This window comes from Uloborus diversus, chromosome 1 (assembly GCF_026930045.1).
Source record: "Uloborus diversus isolate 005 chromosome 1, Udiv.v.3.1, whole genome shotgun sequence".
Taxonomy (NCBI): Eukaryota; Metazoa; Arthropoda; class Arachnida; order Araneae; family Uloboridae; genus Uloborus; species Uloborus diversus.
In genome coordinates this window covers 139041547-139060861 of record NC_072731.1, presented here as the reverse complement: position 1 = coordinate 139060861, position 19315 = coordinate 139041547, and the positions used below count along the sequence as shown (strand labels likewise).

The 19315-nt window shown below is 32.9% G+C and overlaps 1 protein-coding gene across 1 annotated transcript in view; it reads left to right on the top strand.

The window, feature by feature from the left end:
- The window catches only part of LOC129232413 (general transcription factor 3C polypeptide 4-like), a 68998-nt gene extending 51397 nt beyond the window's left edge, over positions 1-17601 (top strand). The window contains exons 13-14 of the mRNA XM_054866561.1: positions 3111-3174; positions 16629-17601. Of these exons, the coding sequence (XP_054722536.1) occupies positions 3111-3174; positions 16629-17063 (499 nt within the window). The 3' untranslated portion in view covers positions 17064-17601. The remainder of the gene's footprint in view (positions 1-3110; positions 3175-16628) is intronic.
- Positions 17602-19315: the final 1714 nt, after the last annotated feature.

The following is a 19315-nucleotide window of genomic DNA, read 5'->3' as shown; positions in this document are numbered from 1 at the left end:
AATTAATAAATAATTATTTAAAGTCTTATGCCGGTCAAAATATGACAACAGAGTACTGAACAGATTTCTAAATTGAAGTATAGAGGATATTTCCCCTTAAAATCTGAAACTGAAATCATTTCCGGTAAAATCAAAAATTTTAAAATACGGAACCGTTACAAAAGGCATTGAATTTAAGATCCAAAACAAATACATAGTCTCTCCAAAGTTTTTTTTTTTTATTTAATGCATAAATAGTAAAAAGATAAAGAGGGGGAAGCAAGTAATTATGGTCAACACTTTTCGGAACTAAAAAATTAACCTAAATTATTGTTTGCAATGTATAAATATTACAAACATCTAAATAATATGCAAATGTGCTTACAGTATTTTTCTTAAAATGTATGATGACATGAAGCAATGGAATTAAAAAACGAATTAAAAATCAGAAAAAGACTATGTTTGCACAAATTATAATACAAGATTCCTCAAGAACCAGAATTGGGATAAGCAAATTTCTTGCTTCTTGTATGCTCAACCTTTTGTAATAAAGACATACCGAAATAGCATTCGTGGCTCCACATTAAGAAGGAAAAAGCTAATGTATGCATTAATTAAAGTCACTTGTTTTTAGTGTAAAAGATAGCGCATTTGAATAGCATGTTTAGACAAAACAAGTTAATAATTTTTCCTTTTAGATTCTCAGCGAGACGGATTAATATCCTCCATTAGATATCATGAAGAATTCCATTTTGCTTTTTGGTTAGAGTTTATTTTCCCTTCATTTGAAGCGTTTTTAATCGGTAGAGCTCCGCGCTCTTTGAGCTCTGGCGCCGTCGTGCACCGCACGACCTTGCACATAGGGACGGCGCGGCCCTAATGTGAACAGTTCTCATATCCTCTCCGCTATATAAATATTACTATAGGCTAATTAAAAGTGTTAAAAAAGATGTAAAGATTATAAGTGTTAAAAAGGATGTAAGATTTATAATTATTATTTTGCTGCAATCAGTTTGTTATTAATTTATTGTTAATTATTATTACATAATTATTAATTATTTTATTATTTTTTATACTTTAAATTCTTTATTTACTAAATAGTTGGACAAAAATTTAGCAATATATAATATTTGTAAGGGAAATAAAGATACAATATTTTCCTTTAACTAAAAACTGAAATTTAAAATAATTTTAAAATTCAGCATCATATTCTGCATGAAGCTTAAACGCACTATACAACAAAAATAAACTTTACATAATCAAATATTCTTTGTATTGTTCAGTCTTATAAGATTTTTTCTTGTCAATCCAGTTATTAGAACATGAAATGAAAATTTAAATTTTGATGTTGAACATAGTTATATAATTCCGAAAAAATATTTTCTTAATGACAGTTACTGTACAATTCAAACTGACAAAGTATAGGTTACAAACCCTTGAATGTAGTTGGTATATAATTATATGCTTCATTATAACGAGTTTTTTGTTAAAATATGATGCTCTTCCTGTATTTTTAAATCGTGTTCACTTGTGCCCCAAGCTTGTTCACATGTACCCCCTTTATAGAGGTACATGTGAACAATTGGAGGACAATTTTTAAAAATTCCATAAAGTAAAAAAATGATTTTTTTTTTTTTAAATCTGAAAAAAAAAAAAAAAAATTCCATGGCACAAAAAAAAAAAAAAAAAAAAAGACTATTCAATCATGGTGACTCTTTTTCTGTGAGAAATTGATAATGTTTTCTGAGAAATTAAGAAATGAAAAAAAAAAAAAAAAAAGTTCACATGTGCCCCCTTTTCCCCTACATATTTAAGGGCAATTGAAAGTACATCATTTGCACACTGTTTTACAAATAACTGATTGAAAAAAGGATATTGCCTCTGGAACAGACTTCGAAAGAGATTTTAATGTTAATCATGGCAGTAATTTGCTACTGTAAAAAAAAAAAAAAAAAAAAAAAATCTGTTAGCATTTTGTTCATTTAATAAATTTTGTGCTACACAATATGCATGTATTTTGTTTAAACAAATATTTATCCAAAATGTTAAAGCAATGAACTAAACTGCATTAAAAAAATATTAAAATTCTCACCGTTGAGTTCTAAAAAATTCCTCCTAAAATTTTGGCCAGGGTGGGAAATCCCACCTTATTTTTTCTCTGGCGTGAACCCTAATGTCAGCAAAGAGAAATGTTGAAAAATGAACATTAAAGTTCTTACATGGTTTTTTGCATATTGTTACAAATCCTGTAAATAGTAATTATTGTAGGAACGTAACCTGTAAAAAGTTTCCCGTAATGAATATACAACCCCTTTTTCATTCGGCTAAATTATACGACCCCTATTTTCTTTCTTTTCATTGATAACGGTCTACTACTTTACAGAAGCGTGTGGAATATTTGAGAAATTTCTTTTCGGTGTATTTAAGCCGTTAGCGATGGATAAACAGTTAGTTTCGATTCAGATTTCGAACTGAGTGTGTGTATTAGCTCTGTTTATAGCGAGGCATTTCGCTGTGTTGTTTTCGTATTTGGAAGTAAATACGTGTGTAAACGTTGAGTTTACGGTGTTGCGTGATAATTGCTTAATTGCTGATGAATAATTTAACAGTTGTTAACGATTTCTCCTGTACATAGTGTAAATAAAGCTCCTGTGTTTTTATCAAGAACTGTGTGTTCATTTCAAGAAAGTGGAAGTCGCACCGAATCCGTTACAATATGTTTCGAAGGAAGTAAGAGCTTTTACATTCATATTGAAAGACACAATTTCAAAGATAATCTGGAATTTCCAGGAATTTTTTCTAAAAAAACCTGGAAAAGTAAGGGAATTTCTTTTCTGAAAGCAGACGAGAACCCTGATAATATTGCAACTAATTTTTAAGTGATTTAATATGCATCTTTAAGATTATCATTTACATTAAATAACCTAAAGAAGCCAATATAGTAGAAAAAAGAGCATCAAGATTCATCACCCTAAATTATTTATTATTCCTTTAACTTCATTGAAGCAGACTGAAATTTTTCACTGTGCATATTTATGCCGAAAAATATTATCTCTGAAAAGATTTTCTTCTTTTTAATGTAAAGAATAAATGTTTTGTACTTTTAAAACTCATTAGCATTTTTTCTTTAGATTTCTGTTGCATGCATATGTTTCTGGGCTAGCAGTCAACACACCAAAAGATAAAGGAAATTTAGTAAGTAATTTAATTTTTTTTTTTAATTTTGACAAGTTAAGAAAGATAATAATGTAACAATTTTTGGCCCATTAATATTTGAAGAACCATGTAAATAGAGTGCACTATTTACAATGTATAGGTGTACAGCAAACCCCCTTCAATATGCTTCTGACACCATTCTTGCCAATACTTGGGTAAAATGACCTCCTACATTCAAATATAACCATTGTTTTCCTCATCACACCCTAATTTTTTGAAATGGTACCCCGCCATTTTTTAAAGTTTTTGAGTTTTATACACTATATGACCAAAAATATTGGGACACTTTCAAGAATTCACATTTTTACTAATTTCTCGAGAAATAAAAGACCAATTGCTCTGTCATTTTTTCCACATAAAAGGTATACTCCAGCCGCCATTTCCAACAAAAATTAAGTCTACTTCTCATTTAGGGACCACCAATAAATTTAGGAAACAAAAAAGGTTTTTGATCATTTTTCATTGTAAATAGCTGGGAGAAAATTATAAATTTCAGAAAGAAGCTGAAAACCTATCTAAAATTTATTTTTATATTTTCTTGAAAGTATCTCTTATACTCTCGGAGATATAAGCATTTCTCTCAAAAATGCAAATTTTTTTAAAGGTTTCTGGCTCATATCATGCAGAGTTTTTCGTCAAACGTAAATAAGCTTTCAGAATATTTGACAGCATATTAGAGAAACATAATAATAAAATTTGAAGTTAAAATATTGAAAATGTAATGAAATACAAACGTTTAAAGCATTTAATTTTTCACTGCGCTTGTGCAAAAGATAGCAATTTATAACATTTATAATCCAGGGCTCAAATATATCCTATAACTCATTAAAAAAAATCCACTTCAATATGTTTAAGATCATAAAGTTATCAGCGATCTAATGAGCCGAATTTCTATAATTCTTGCATAGGCGACGAATGATAAGGGCTCGTTTGCAAACTGGCAACACTTTCCAGCTATCATTGCAGAGTGATTCATGATAAGAACGGAATATTTGCAAAAAATCCCTCACGATTTGTTGTCTAGCCAAGCATTATTAAAATTCGGCTCATTAGATCGCTGATAACTTTTTACATTTTTTCATCACTAAAAGTGTGTTCCTATCACTAAAAGAGTTTATTTTAGTAAAAGATCACCAAAGAAATTGTCCTCTGGGCCACACTGAGAAATCAGCAGTCACGGAACAGAGCTTTTAGTGATGGCATCCATGACATTAAATTCAAAGAAACCAAAATACTTTCAAGGACTTCCCACTATTACACCAAATTAAACAGAAAAGCGATCAAAATTTTCAAACATCCCAACAATTTTAAGAAAAAGGAATTAAGATTAACAAACTCTGGCACGCTTTACTTCGACGAATTATCCCGAGAGATACCTCTAGCCAACTAGAAACAGCAACGGACGCCCAGCAGCCAATCCCCAACCAGAATAAAGAGAGCTCAAGTTTCAGCCAACCAGAAACAAGGAAGAACGTTCATCAGCCAATCCTGGTCCAGAACAAAGGGAGAGCTAGCTCTTCCCACATAAATAGTGACAACACTTCCATATCTGCATCAGTTGCCAGGAAGTTGCTTCCCTGGAAGTTTCGACCACACTAACACTGAAGATGGCCGCCCCAGATGCAGCCGAAACGTTTGGAGGAACAACACTCAGACCAAGGCACAACAGCCCGGAATCTAACAACATTATTGACACCGGCCATGAAAGCCTTCATTCTTACATTTTATTGAGGAATTCGGAAACTATGAATTTTAAATCAGTTGCTGATTTGTTCTTAAAGCCTGGATTTAGTTGAGATAGTAATTAATAATACATTCCATTTCCATTAATATCATGGTTTTGCCAAGAAACTACCATATGATTTCTTTCATTTTGCATTTTTTATAAGCTGAAAAAGAAATCTATTATTTCGCAAATATCTTCCTGGATCAAAATGACTCTTTTAAGGTATGACTATACATTTTTTAAAAAATGTTAATTATTGGTTCGATCATAGAAGAATTAATGGACGAATCGCAATATTACGTTCCCTTGAATTTGAAATCAGTTCCCTTCAGTCAAATGTATTTTGCCACTCTGGCCTCTGACTCCAGTATTACTTCTTTTGTAAACAAAAATACTTTTATTCAAAATATGCTGTGTTTTGTGAAATACACCGCCAGGTGTATTTACTGAATATGCTGTGTTTATTTTGTGTTCTTTTTAAATAACTATACAAAAAATTCTATAGAGAAGTCAATTAAAAAACATAGTTCAGTTAATTCATCCTTTTTGGGATTCATTTTGGGGGGGGGGGGGGGGGGGGGGGAACAAAAAAATCCTCTACTGAATGTGACCACAATAAGAAATCCTTATTGCTGAATCAGAATCAAGTGAAAATCTCTCAACCCCTAAGAACAAAGAATTTTATTGAAATACTCAGTACTATAAGAACAAAATGAAAATCGTGCCTCCCCTGATTATATATGTATTTAACTGAAATTTATGAAAGAGTCACAACGAAGGCAAATCATTCCCTCCCCTCCTGCAGAAAAATGTATTGTCATTAAAATACTCACTCCAGTTGAATACCGAACAACTGAAACTACACATATATATTCAAACCAAAAAAAATCACAGATTTTATGAAAAAAAAATGCATTTTATGTATGTAAAGAGACATTTTCACTGGGCCTGGAATTTCAGTAAAGGGCAATTCCAGGAACATTTCATTTCAACTTTTACAAAAGAGATCTTTTTTTTTTTCATTAATTTTATTAGAAATTTTTTATTTAGAAACTTTGCTTCAAATGACGAAGAACATTGGTTCGATTCCCATCGGTGCTCTGAGTGGTATTTTGTTTCTTTGTGCTATAAATCTCTCTTTTGTTGTCTTATGCGTGAATAAATAAAAAAGCCCAAAATCTGGAGGCAATCTTTCCAATCTTTCCTTCGTTATTAACTACGGAAACGTAAACACCCAGTAGCAGAAACTTTCTAGCCAGTCTGCGACACTATTTTAGGTAGTTTAAAATAATCTGCAGCATTATTATTAGTTTTATTTTAAGTTTTCATAAAATACATAAGTCCTCTGCGAAGATCAAGACTTGGACAATGGAGTCGTTTCCAAAATTTTAAAAGTATTTTTTTTCTGAAAGAGCATGCTTAAAAACATAGGATCTGATCATTTTTTTTAAATAATTTATTTAAGTTTAATATTTTTAAAGACTTATTTAAATCTGTGCGCTGTCATTGTTTACACTTCTGTCGTGTGACATCACAAATGATGAAATGCCATTCAATGTTGCCATTCATAGAACAAAATATTTAATTCAATCTTTACTCATGTGTATTGGCAACGATATGGTTGATAGCAAGCGTAGAGCGCAATTTTAATTCACTGCTTGATTATCATAACGTCTAAACGTAGTAGAAAGATGCGTCAAATTACATCATTTGTGACGTCATAAAGACCACGCCTTGTATGAAGAATCGGACATTTTAAAAAATTAATTTAAAAAAAAACAGTTGGGAAAATGAAAGTATTTTCTGTGTCCATGTATTTTTTTTTCTTTTTCTATCCATTTCAATGACTAAAAGTAGTACTTTTGACTGAAGGAAGCCACCCCATTTTCCAACTGGCCAGTGGCCACTAGACCCGATAAACTTAGTGGCCATCACTGTCGCTGACTTTTAAAGCATTAGGGAAGGGGGGAGGCAGCAGCTTTCACTACTTTCATAAAAATAAATAGAACTCTACACACTATGGAAAACAATTATTCAAGACACATTAATTTTAATATGGAAAATTTGCGTTGAAATAGGTTTTTAAATTTTTAAAATTAGTAAATGAGGAGTTGGCAGGAAACTGCATTTTAGATGAAATATTTAGCTTATAGCAAAGCCTTTAAATCAATGAGGATCAAATACAACTGTGCAGATAATAATTCGCATTTTCCAAAAAAATATTTTGTATAAAGAAGAAAAAAAAAAACATGATTTATTGAACACTTTATGTTATCTTCAATAGTTTGTGTTGAGGTAAACATCCAATTCTGTTTTTGGAAACTTAGGGAAGTAATAGCATCTTTTATTTCCACCTTGCAAATGACCAAACATGGCAAAAATTCATGGCTATAAATAGATGTTTGAATTTATTACACAAAAGTAGTAATAAATTCAAAATTCTTAAAAACATACAATTTAGGCGAAATAGTCAGTTTTTAGCACATTAGCCTCTAAAGAAATGAAGATAATATTCTGAAGATAAAATTTTGCATTTTTAAAGACAATTAAGAATTATCTGAAAAAAAGGCAAATTTTGCATAATTTTCAAACAGTTTGCATTGCAATAAACATCCAATTCCGTTTTTGAAAACGTAGGCACTTCATGAGTCTTGTGTACCAACATATTGGGAATGACCAAACATGGCGACTACACTAAAAATTAAGATATAAATTTCTGAATTTGTTGCAAAAAAAATATTTTAAAAATAAAAATCCTCATGAGACTAAACTTCAGTTGAAAAGTTTTAGCGCTTTTGCGTCCAAAGCAAGAGGATAAGGTGAAATTTTCAAATAAAATTTTTCATTTCTCAAGAAAATTATTTTAAAAAATAAAAATAAAAAAACGATTTGCTGCACATTTTAAGTTATTTTCATTTCCTGGCAGAAAAATAAAACATCCAATTCATCTTTGTTTTTGAAAACTTTTGCAACTTTCTACTTCGATTTTGTGAATGACCAAATATGGCGACTATGTTTCTAGCTGAAATGCTGAAGCATCCATCGCTCAAAAGGCGATCTCCAAACGATCTTTGCCAAGTTGTATTTCTTTTTGAGCAATCACGGTTGCTTATTGCTTTCATTTGACTGTTTTTGGCATGCTATCATTTTTCCCACCAGCGCGGCGCCACCCTCTGCCAGCACCACCCGTCGCGGCGGCCGGCCTCACGATGCTGCTCCTCTAGCGAAAACCGTCTCCAGGTTGCCGTCCATATCCTACACTCACACGCATACATACACGCACCAACACACATGCACACACATACACAAACACCACCATACACACATACACAAACACATACACACACGCATGCATACAGACACCTACACATACACACAAATACACACAACTACCCACACATTCATGCCTGCACACAGACACAAACACATATGCTTACACACACACATACCCCTCCCCCACGCACACAAACATTCATACACACAACTACCCACACACTCATGACTGCACACAGACACAAACACACATGCCTACACACATACACATACTCCCCCCCCCCCACACACAAACACACACTCGTGATTGCGAAAAACATAATTTGAATTCAAGATGACAAAATTCAAATTAATTTTTCTTTTTTTTTTCTTTTATTTATTTATTTTTTCTTTCTTTCTTTTTGTTCTTTGGTAAAATTATCTGCAGGACACCGAAAAATCTGCGACGTACGTCTCGCGTCTCGCAGTTTCTGCTACCGGGCGTAAACAAAGGGTGGGGCGAAAAACATCTTTTTTTTTATTTCAATGATGGGTAGTGCAGAAACGGTGCCATTGGTGGAAAAACGTGCACACAAAAAATTTGAATTTTTTTGCAATTTCTTGATCTGCCGCAATTGGGTTGAAGTTTTGAAAAAATGCTGGTTTTTCATGTTTTAGCCAAAATTAGTAAAAATAGTATGTTTCTATTTTTGATGATGAGTTACACGGAAAAAGTGCCATTGATGGTACTAAATTCCCATAAAAATTTTGAAGTGTGTGGTATAGTTCTTTTCTTTGCCACAAATGTGTATAAGTTTTGTCAATGTTCAGTTTTTTAATGTTTTTAATAAATTTTCTCAAATGGTAAAAATTTTGTTTTTGCCATATTTCTCTGCCATAATTATATAGTTTTAAAACATGTGATGCATTTTTAGATGCAAGGTGTTTTATGAATTAACTACTTATTGCGTATAATTTTTTTAATTTAAAATATGCTTTTAGAAAACTTAGTGCAGCTCTCTGTTTGGTTTGCGTTCAAAACCAACGGGAGTAAAGCAGAATTCGTTCGTAATCACTGTTAAATCTCTTTAAATAAGAACAAAGTTATTATCTCTTATCTAAAAACAGTTGCATGAAACGGCACCATGGTAAGAAGATGAAAAGAAAAACAAAAAGCAACGATGTCATTGCAGGTGTTAAAAAAAAGAAGGAAATAAATTAAAAAAACTGCAACATTTGGTGTACATTTTTCATACGAATGAACTCCAGTTCTGACACCTGATAAATAAAACAGAGAAAGTAGGGAACCGAAGAACTGGCTCAATCAAACTCAAGCTGATGGCATGCAAAAATCTACTTATGTTACCATTCTAGGTTACCTCTGACATGTATTTCTACATTGGCAAAAGAAAAAGAAACTACTGAAAATTTGAGCACAGACCAAAAACATGTAATTGATAGCTGTGCAACTGTTTCAACTGGACTGTGTTCTCCAGAGCTTCATGACAGGGCCTATTACATAGTCTAGGTGGCTCACAGCTGTCCCCAGAATGCTTTGCTTTCACTTAAGTACCTTGAAACCCAAAGATGCCTCACGATGTCTGATACTGTTCCTAATATGAATTTATTTGCCCATATGATTTGTCTAAAGAAACGACCAGGTTACGCAAAAGGGATTTTAAAAAGTAAATAACATGGCCATCCTAAGAATCCACAACAATGCTACCTCAGAAATGGAAACTGACGAAAACCAAGGTATCAAAACATTGTGATGAATATTAATTGAATAAATAAATAGAAATTATACATAAAAGAAGATACAAGGATCAAGAAATTCGAGGGTTTAAGGTTTAGGGCTCTAAAATTAAAATTCAGGTTGACCGAATACGACAATATGCTCCGGTTTGGTTCTCAACCAATGTCAGCCAACGTCAAATCACGAAATGTTTTTTGTCACAAGAAGCGTAGAGTATCCGAAACAATTTTAGAATCTGCAGTTCTAACCCAGCTGTGTGTAGTAAATAGAAATAATACTAAAATAGCACGGAATTTGCAGATGACTACGGAGGAAAAGATACTTTCAATGTAGTAATACTGTAACAGAAGTAAAAGCGCTAAAGTGCAGAAATTCAACTCGAAAAAATTTTTCATTACCTAAAACAGTGTAGATAAAAACTCTGTTGAAAGTAAAAATTTTCTGTAAACCCACACTTTATATAGCTCTTTGTTGCGTTCTATGCTGTTTAACCTTAATTTTGAAAGAAGCAGCACAAAGTTTTCAAATAGCACATTTCAAGTTTTATGCCCAATAAGTAGTTAATTCATGAGACATCACGCATCTAAAAATGCATCAGATGTGATAAAACTATATAATTATGGCAGAGAAATATGGCGAAAACAAATTTTTCACTATTTGAGGAATTTTATTGAAAACGTTAAAAAAACTGAAATTGCCAAACTTTCTACTCATTTGTGGCAAAGGAAAGAACTGTACCACACATCTCAAAAATTTTATGGGAGCCACCAATGGCACTTTTTCCATGCAACTCATCATCGATAATAGAAACATACTATTTTTACTAATTTTAGCTAAAAACATGAAAAGACAGCATTTTTTAAAAGTTTCAACCGAATTGTGGCAGATTAAGAAATTGTGCAAAAAAGTTCAAATTTTTTCTGTGGACTTTGCTCCACCAATGGCACCTTTTCCACACTACCTATAATCGAAATAAAAAAAAAGTTGTTTTTCGGCCCAGCCTAGTAAACAACAATAACAGTAGCGTTATATTAGCCAAAGGCAAAATTTTTTTACTTAATTAAAAATATGGTCAATTTTATTGTAATAAATGAACCTTAAAGGTTTCTGACACTCCACCACAGGCATTCTGTCACAATGCATATACTTGAGTTTGTCAATCCAATGCATGAAACAGTATTTAAATTAATAGTTTCTAATTGTTACTTTGCTATCCTTGAAGTATTCATCATTTAAATAATTGAGTTAATGCACGATTTCAAAAACATCATTTTGTTCTAAGAAGTGCAAAAATTTGGTTTAAAAAAGCGTCATTTCGTCATGAAGCTGAAAATAGCAAAAACATTGAGGAAAAAAGAATAAAAAATATTCTTCCCCTTTTGTTTTTCATATTTTAACAATGAAGTACAGATAAAAAAAATGTCAGCTTTAATAAAAATAATCTTACTTTAATCACTTAAACTTTATTTTTAATCAAAACTTTCTTTCTGTTACACATGGAATTGCCCTGAACTAAAAGGTGCATTACTTTCCCTATTGTAATTAAAATAACAGGGCTGTGGATTGCTGTAAAATAAAATCCCAGCAAAACATAAATGTGAAAAGGAGTCAAGTTCGATCGAAATGAGGTCCTGGGTAGAAAAAATAGTTCAGATCTAAACGGGTACCAAATTCCATAGCTGCTCCTCACAGAAGTTGTATTGTCCCTTTTTCTTCAACTCATTAAGAAAATACTTTTTTACTTTCTTTGATTCCGGATTTTAAATTTACGGCAAGTTTTGGTCGTCACTAAACTATTTTCAAAACATTTGACTACTCTAATTACACAGTAACTTGGCAAGTTTTACATTCGGTGTCAAAGAAAGTAAAAATTTGTTTTCTGAATGAATTGAAGAACCATGGAACAATCCTACTCCTATGAGGAACTGCTATGAACTTAGTACCCATTTACTGACATGAGTACTGACTCAGTAAATTTTTACTGAACTCTTTTGTCAGTGAAACTGCCTCCCCAGGACCTTATTGCGATCAAACTTGGCTCCTTTTCACATTTATTCTTTGTTTGAATATCAATAACAAACACATGACTTCCTTTTTTCCACTGCTTTTACGGTGCACTGGTTTCTTTTGATTAGTCATTTTGAAGACATTTCGATAACCGGGGGTTTGGCAAGAGTGCTAATTATGGGCAATGATTGTTTGCTTCTGTCATTATCAGCAAGGCCAGGGCTGAACTACATTAGCTCTTCGTCTTTGGCATAAACAAATTTGGCTACAATTGGGAAAATCCCATAATTTCCACATAATCTGGGGAAATTATTATAAGGCAGACCTTGAAATTTGCAGAATTAGCGAAAACATTTCCCTATTGCTTTTAATTTCATAGCTATAAGAAATATAATAATGAAATTCATGATTATAGGTCTTCTGTGCAGCTCTATTAAACAAACAAAATTTCTAGCATTTAGATCTAATACTTTTTGTGAAATGCCTGGGTCGAAAATAGATTTCCGAACGTGGCTGATACACTGCCGTGTGCCTAAATACTAGAGCCAAATTTGCGGACTTTTAAGAAATTAAAATGAGGCTAAAAGCTATTACCATGGCAACGCAAGATAAAACATTAATAACTTGAATGAATATGTGATTTTTCAAACTTGATTTTTAAACGCTTGTAACTTTTTTCCCTTTGGAGATAGAAGCTTAGTTTTTTGACCATTGGTCAAAATAGATCTGGAGTAAAAAATGTCGCTTTTTCCAATGGTGTCAATAAGAAAACTAAGGGACAATTCCTTCACTTTTTATTGATGTTTTTAGTGAAGAAAGTAGTGCCTGTATTTCAACTAAGCCTAAAACATTTGAGCTAAAAATGCAAACAACTCCCGCGGTATTTAAGGTAAAGCATTGAAACAAATTGCGTAAAATTCTACCCTTTCCAACGATATGCAATATTAATATGTGCAATAATTTTTCACCCCCATATTCGGATTCAGGAGTTAATGAGAAAATTGGGCCTATGAAATGAAATGAAGGAGAGGAGGGCTCAGCAGAGCCAAGCACTGCGACCAGAGGTCTATTGTACTAAACCTCAAACAAAAATCTTAAAAAAGACCAGTAGCCGTAGCAAAGATTAGCAGGCATTTAATGGGAATATCATAGATTTCCCAAGAATCAAGTAAGTGGCGGCCAAGGTGTTCAAACCTATAGGCAGAAAAGGTATCACAATCACACAGAATATGTGCAACAGTTTCCTCATGACAGCGACAGCCTCTACAAATTGGGTCATCAGACACGCCCATAATAGTAAGATGCCGCTCCAAGGTACAGTGACCAGTAAGGAGGCCAATAGCTCTTCTGACGCTGTTGCGGTTCAGACTTAAGAGCTCCTTTGCCCTAATACTAGGGCAACCTCTATTAAGCTCTTTCGCCTGCCGCTGTCCATCAAGGTTGCGCCAGTTATTATACTGTTTTTTACCAAAAATATCAAAAACAGCAGTTCTAATAAGATTTTTCGAAATCCCAATTGCTGGCTCAGGGCCAACAAAAGGGATATCAGAACCATTCCGAGCAAGATAGTCGGCCTTTTCATTTCCCTGCACTCCAGAGTGTCCAGGTACCCAGCAAAGGGTAACCTTGTTCAGCTTTGCAAGATTGCAGAGCAAATTATAGCACTCCCAAACGATGTGGGATGTCATAACAACCTTCTTGAGTGCGTTTAAAGCAGCCTGACTATCAGAGCATATATGAACACAACGGTCTCTATAGCCACGACTCAGGCAACTACCACAACACACCAGGATAGCATAAATTTCAGCCTGAAAAACAGAAGTAAACTTGCCCAGAGGTCAGGGATATTCAATACCATCACCGGGACAAAAGGCCCCAGTCCTTTCATTCATCTTAGAACCATCGGTTAACCAGAGAGTGCAATCTTTACTATGAGATAAGGTAACATCCCTCCAGTCACTCCTAGAAGGAAAGATAACCTGATATGGTTTATCAAAAGCATACTCGCCAAGCATGTAGTCACTTGGCAGGCCAGAAAGAGGATGAGTAAGTACATCCTCATCAAAGTACTTAAAGGAATGGTAACAAGAGTAGGCTTTCCATTGATTTGAGCGTTTAAGCCTCTCCATACGCAAGAAAGCTTCAGCTTCAATCCGCATATGGAGCGGACATAAACCTAAAAGTAGTTCCAGCGCAGCAGTAGGCGTTGTCCTAATACAGCCAGTCATGGCTATGCAGACTAACCTCTGCAGCTTGTTAAGCTCATTTTTAGCAATGTCAAGTTTAGTTCTTGACCACCAGACAATAGAGCCATACGTAATGATGGGACAGATAACCATCTTGTAGATCCAATGGATAACCCTGGGGCTGAGCCCCCAGATTCTACCAATAGCTCTCTTGCAAGACCAAAGGACTTTATTAGCCTTTGCCAAACAGTGGGTGAAGTGGCTAAATTAGAATAAAAAAAGAACTACTAAAAATTTTTTCGAACTGGTGTGCAAATTTTCCGGTGCTGAAAGAAAGATACATCTGAAAATTTCAGCGAAATTGGCCAGTTAGTTCTCAAGTTTTGCACATTCACATAAACAGACGCTTTTTGGGGACTTCATTTTATACTATGTAGATTCCCAGCTATGTACAATGAAAAATGATCAAAAACTTTTTTTGTTTCCTCAATCTGTTTATCCTCCGCTAAATGACTTAATTTTTGTTGGAAAATTGCAGCTGGAGTATACTTTTTATGTGGAAAAAATTACAGAGCATTTGAGGCAGTGGGATGTAAGTGGCAAAATTAAAAATTTGGAGATAACCAGTACAAATAGTAGGGGACCCTCTCCTCTGTCTTGTGGAAAGAGATAATACCAGCAGCCCTGGTAGGTGCTGCTGTACAGCTTGATTTAGAAAAAAAATTCAATGAAAGCCTACCCAGGACATTATAAGCATTTTACTCAAAACTTGAAAATGTCCACTTACACCCCTTCCCTCTTACTGTATCAATTGGTCTTTTATTTCTCGAGAAATCCATAAAAATGTGAATTTTTGAAAGTGTCCCAATACTTTAGGTCATATGGTGTAGCTATTAATTTTATTTGGAGAGGAAGGGGGAGCCTTAATATTAACCATTAATATTCATCATAGGGGCTAGAGAAGTTAAACATTCAAAAACATAAACATTTGTAGCAAGGAGAGAAACTCATTGGAGGATTCCCAACTAAAATACTTAGAAAAAAAAAGGACATTTTAGATAGTTTATAAAGTTTTTTTTTTTTTTTTTTTTCAGTACTCCTTTCACATGGTACCAAACTTAAAATTTAATACTACAGTTTTGCCATGAAACAAATTTTAAAAGATTGAATTTAATTTTTGTTCTATACACAACAGTTAAAAAAATTAATGGAATTAACTCAAAGATTTTTACTCTGTTCTTATGAAACTGATACGAAAAATTGTGTCTGTTTCGGACTCCGAAGTTTAGATTGCCCGTATAACACTAACTTTTTACTTTTAAAAATTTTATTTTTCTCATCAGTGTTCTGAATGAAAAAAGATGAAAATTAGTTGAGTAAGAAAATAAATTTCTTCCTAGTAAGAAAATAACATTATGATTAAACATAAGCTAAATCGTGCAAACGATAAATAAAAAAATGTAGTCAAAACAAAATATGAAGTAAAAAAAATTGAATAATTCTAGTTAAATTATTTTGCATTTTGTTTCACGGATACTCAGACGAACTTGATTGCTACAGAAAAGCTCAGATTTTCTTTCTGATCATATGTGTTTCACTCTTAGTAAAGAAAGTCTTGTTGTGCATAATAGTTTTAATGTAAAAGAATTAAGTTGTATTGTTTATAGCAAATCTAATTTTGGATCAGTGGTGCCGTTGTATGTTTCAGTTCCCAAATTTCCTTTGTATGTTATTTGGTTTCAATATAACACAGTACCCATTGCTTGATTTGCATTATTTCAAAGTCTTGTATAGCACGGTTTCGATGTAACACGAAACAAGTTTCGATACAACATGATACATATTGACCTGATTTATGTTATGTATATGATTAATTAGTTAAAAAAAATAATTTATAAAAATGTCTCGTACAATACGGTAAAATTATTAATTTTTGACTGTATACCTTCATTGCTTTATTATAGTTTCACTGGCATGTGGCAAATGTTTTTCGACAATTACTTTTTATAAAGTTTTGAAGTTCGAATGGGAACAAACACAGGGCCTGATTACCGCATATTCCAACTAGGCCTGGGGCCCCAAATTACTAAAAGATAACTATATGAAAAATACATGTAATTTAAAAATAATTTTTAAAAAAATGACTTGTTAATTGAAAAAAAACTTCCTTAAAAGAGAATTTTTATTCATTCTGCCAGTAACCAATTTATCATGTCACAATTATGACGGGTCCCGAAGGAAGTTCATAAATGCATGCACATGATAAATGATATACATAATTCTGTGATAGACAAAGCGGCCCCCAAACATGTAAATCAACCACTGCATTCCGCTCTCAAGTCTTTAGGCGCCTCCAAATTATTGCGAGTCTGGGGCCTCAGTTTCAGTTAGAAGTTAAATGTTTGTTCAAAACCCAACTAATTCATACTCTAGTTCACTAATATTTATCTATTGTGTGGGTATGTACTGAAAAGTCTATTTGTTCATTTTTTTTTTTTTTTTTCAGGAACTAAAGTTATACACAGTAGAAGCCATGATAATGAGAAATTACATATCCAAAGTTTTCGGCAGTTGTCAAGATAAAATAGACTTACTTACACCTGCTCAAGGTCAATCTCTCTTACTGATGGCAGATTGGCTTTTTAAAGAATTCCAAATGCCTGTTGAGAGTCTTTATTCTGCTCTCGGTTGTGAAACTCCAATCGATGCAGAGTCTTTACCAGCGAGAGAAACTTGTCGTATATGTAAAAATGATGTTAAGTTAGACAATATAAAAATTGGACAATGTGCAAGGAACCACATGTTTGCTAGATGCTGCCAGTCTTTGCTGTTGTGTGATGTTATCCCATATTTTCAATGTCAGTCCTGTAAAAGTGTAGCTCTGCAAGACGTTTGGAGCTTTGGACTTGCCTGTACATACTGTGGAATGCCAATGACTTAACTTCCATTAAATTGTGCATCATTTTTATCATTTGTTTCATATTGCATGCATCAAAGTATCTCATTTGGACAGGGACAGCTTCAAATCCAAAAATCCTGGGAATTATCGCAGAGTAAAAAACTTATTTGTGGCAGACCTGCATTTATGTGAATCTCTTGTTTCCCAGTTTACCGTTCCATACAATGACAGCACACTATTCAGAGTGTACTCTCAGTTTGGAATTGTATGAGTTTGCGCACACACGAATTTTGAACTCTCTTTTATTATATGAGGCAGTGAGAAGCAAAGGTACGTAAGCGGGCTTCTTAAAATTTTCATTAAAACACATTTAATGTTTAGATCACAGATAAGTTTTCATTGAATTTTTTTTCTGAATCATGCTGTATAGCAGCCCAAACCATAGATACAAGTACCATCTTTGCTCCATTGCAGAAGACAGATTTCCCTACTATTTGTACTGGTAATCTTTTTTTTTTTTGGCAACATCCCTTTGCTTCTCACTGCCTCTTATAATAATGGAATCAATTGATTTAGGAAATTCTGGATTTAGCCAAGGAAAAAGATAGGAATTTTGAACAGCAGTGTTTAAATGTGTTTTTTGTAATAATTTTTAAACTAACAGTAAAATCAGAAGTATATCTGTATCTTGCTTTTGGTCAAGAATAATCAATTTTTATAAATATGGTGCAAAAACGCTCAGAAACATAATGCTGACATGTGTTTCCTTGTGACGTGTGTGTACCTTGAGGCGATTTTACAAAACTTGGTCTTCTTAGTATTTTGATTTTCAGCAAAAACATCTCTTGTAGTTTTTCTGATTGCTTTTTTGTGTTTAGTGTTAAATGGAAGGAGTTAGTTATAAAAAAAAAAAAAAAACTCTCTTGATGAAATTAATATTTTTTGAACATGAATAACTTAAAGTCAAAAATCCAAACGAATCTGGTTTTGATGGGTCTAACTTTCATCGGAAGTGCTTGAGAAATTTATCTGGGACTTAAATTAGCATGTTTCCTGATATTCACCCATTATTGTGTTGGTTCATCTCCTGCTCCTAGCAATATAAAAATGTCATAAAGTATGAAATTTCAAAATTTCATTCCCCTTGGGGGTCAAGTCCTGTGATGCACCTGAAAAAAGCATTTCCCCCAAAATTCGAGCAAACTAGCCTTTCTGTATTCCAATTTTAAGCAAAAATGATCAATTGAATAGTCAAACCTAGTTGTCACGCCATTTTTCGGTTGTCAAAAACATGTTGTCATAAGTAGAAAAGGAGAACCCCAAGCTTTAAATTTGAAAACAACAACATGCTTAAAATCCAAGGACTAAAAAAGTTGTAGAACTGAAAAAAAAAATTGAAATAGGGAGGCTTTGAGATAAATAGGTTCAACTGTATTTTATTGTAGATTACTTCTTTTCCAAGCAAAAATCTTACGGCATTTCTCTTTGCTTATTTATTGAAGTAGAGAACATTTATTTACACAGTCCTTATTAGAATAAGTAATGAAAAAGGGTAGGAAATTCCTTATGTCCCTTTCAATGCAAGTAATATATTTTCCCAAAATAACACAAGAGAAAAAAACAAGTAGATGTAAATTTGAATAACTTTTTATGTACTCAATTCAATACACAAACTAAAAAAAGTAACATTTCTAGAACATATCCAATGTGCTTAGAAGAGGAAAAAAACTATTTTAATTATTTACAACAAAATAAATCCATATTTTGAAAAAGGTATACTCAAATTCAAAAATTATACATACAAAAACATACTAAATGTGAAAACACATTTAAAAAAAATCGGATACAGGATATACATCATCCAACAGTGATATTTATATTTGTACTTTCCAGTTCTACATGACAAAATAACAGAATAGAGAACAAAATATATTTCATGCAACTTGTATTACAGCAAAACATGTACACAAATACTCGAAACTTTATTTGCATTCAAAAATCGTCACATACAAGCATTTCCAATATTTGGAACATACAAAATTTCACTTCTCATTTCAAACGTTCTGATTGTGTTGTATTTGTTTTGTATTGTATCTGCACTCTAAGTAATGTTTTTATCTCATCTATAACAAATACTGGAAAAAATCTCGTCACTCGAATAACCAGATCAATTATGTGAAAGAACATTTGAAACAAAATACAAACTAATCAGAAAAGGAGATCAACCAAACCCAACACTTACAAGTGCATGAGAATTTCTCTAGCTAGACACTTAGCACAATGCAAAAGTATAT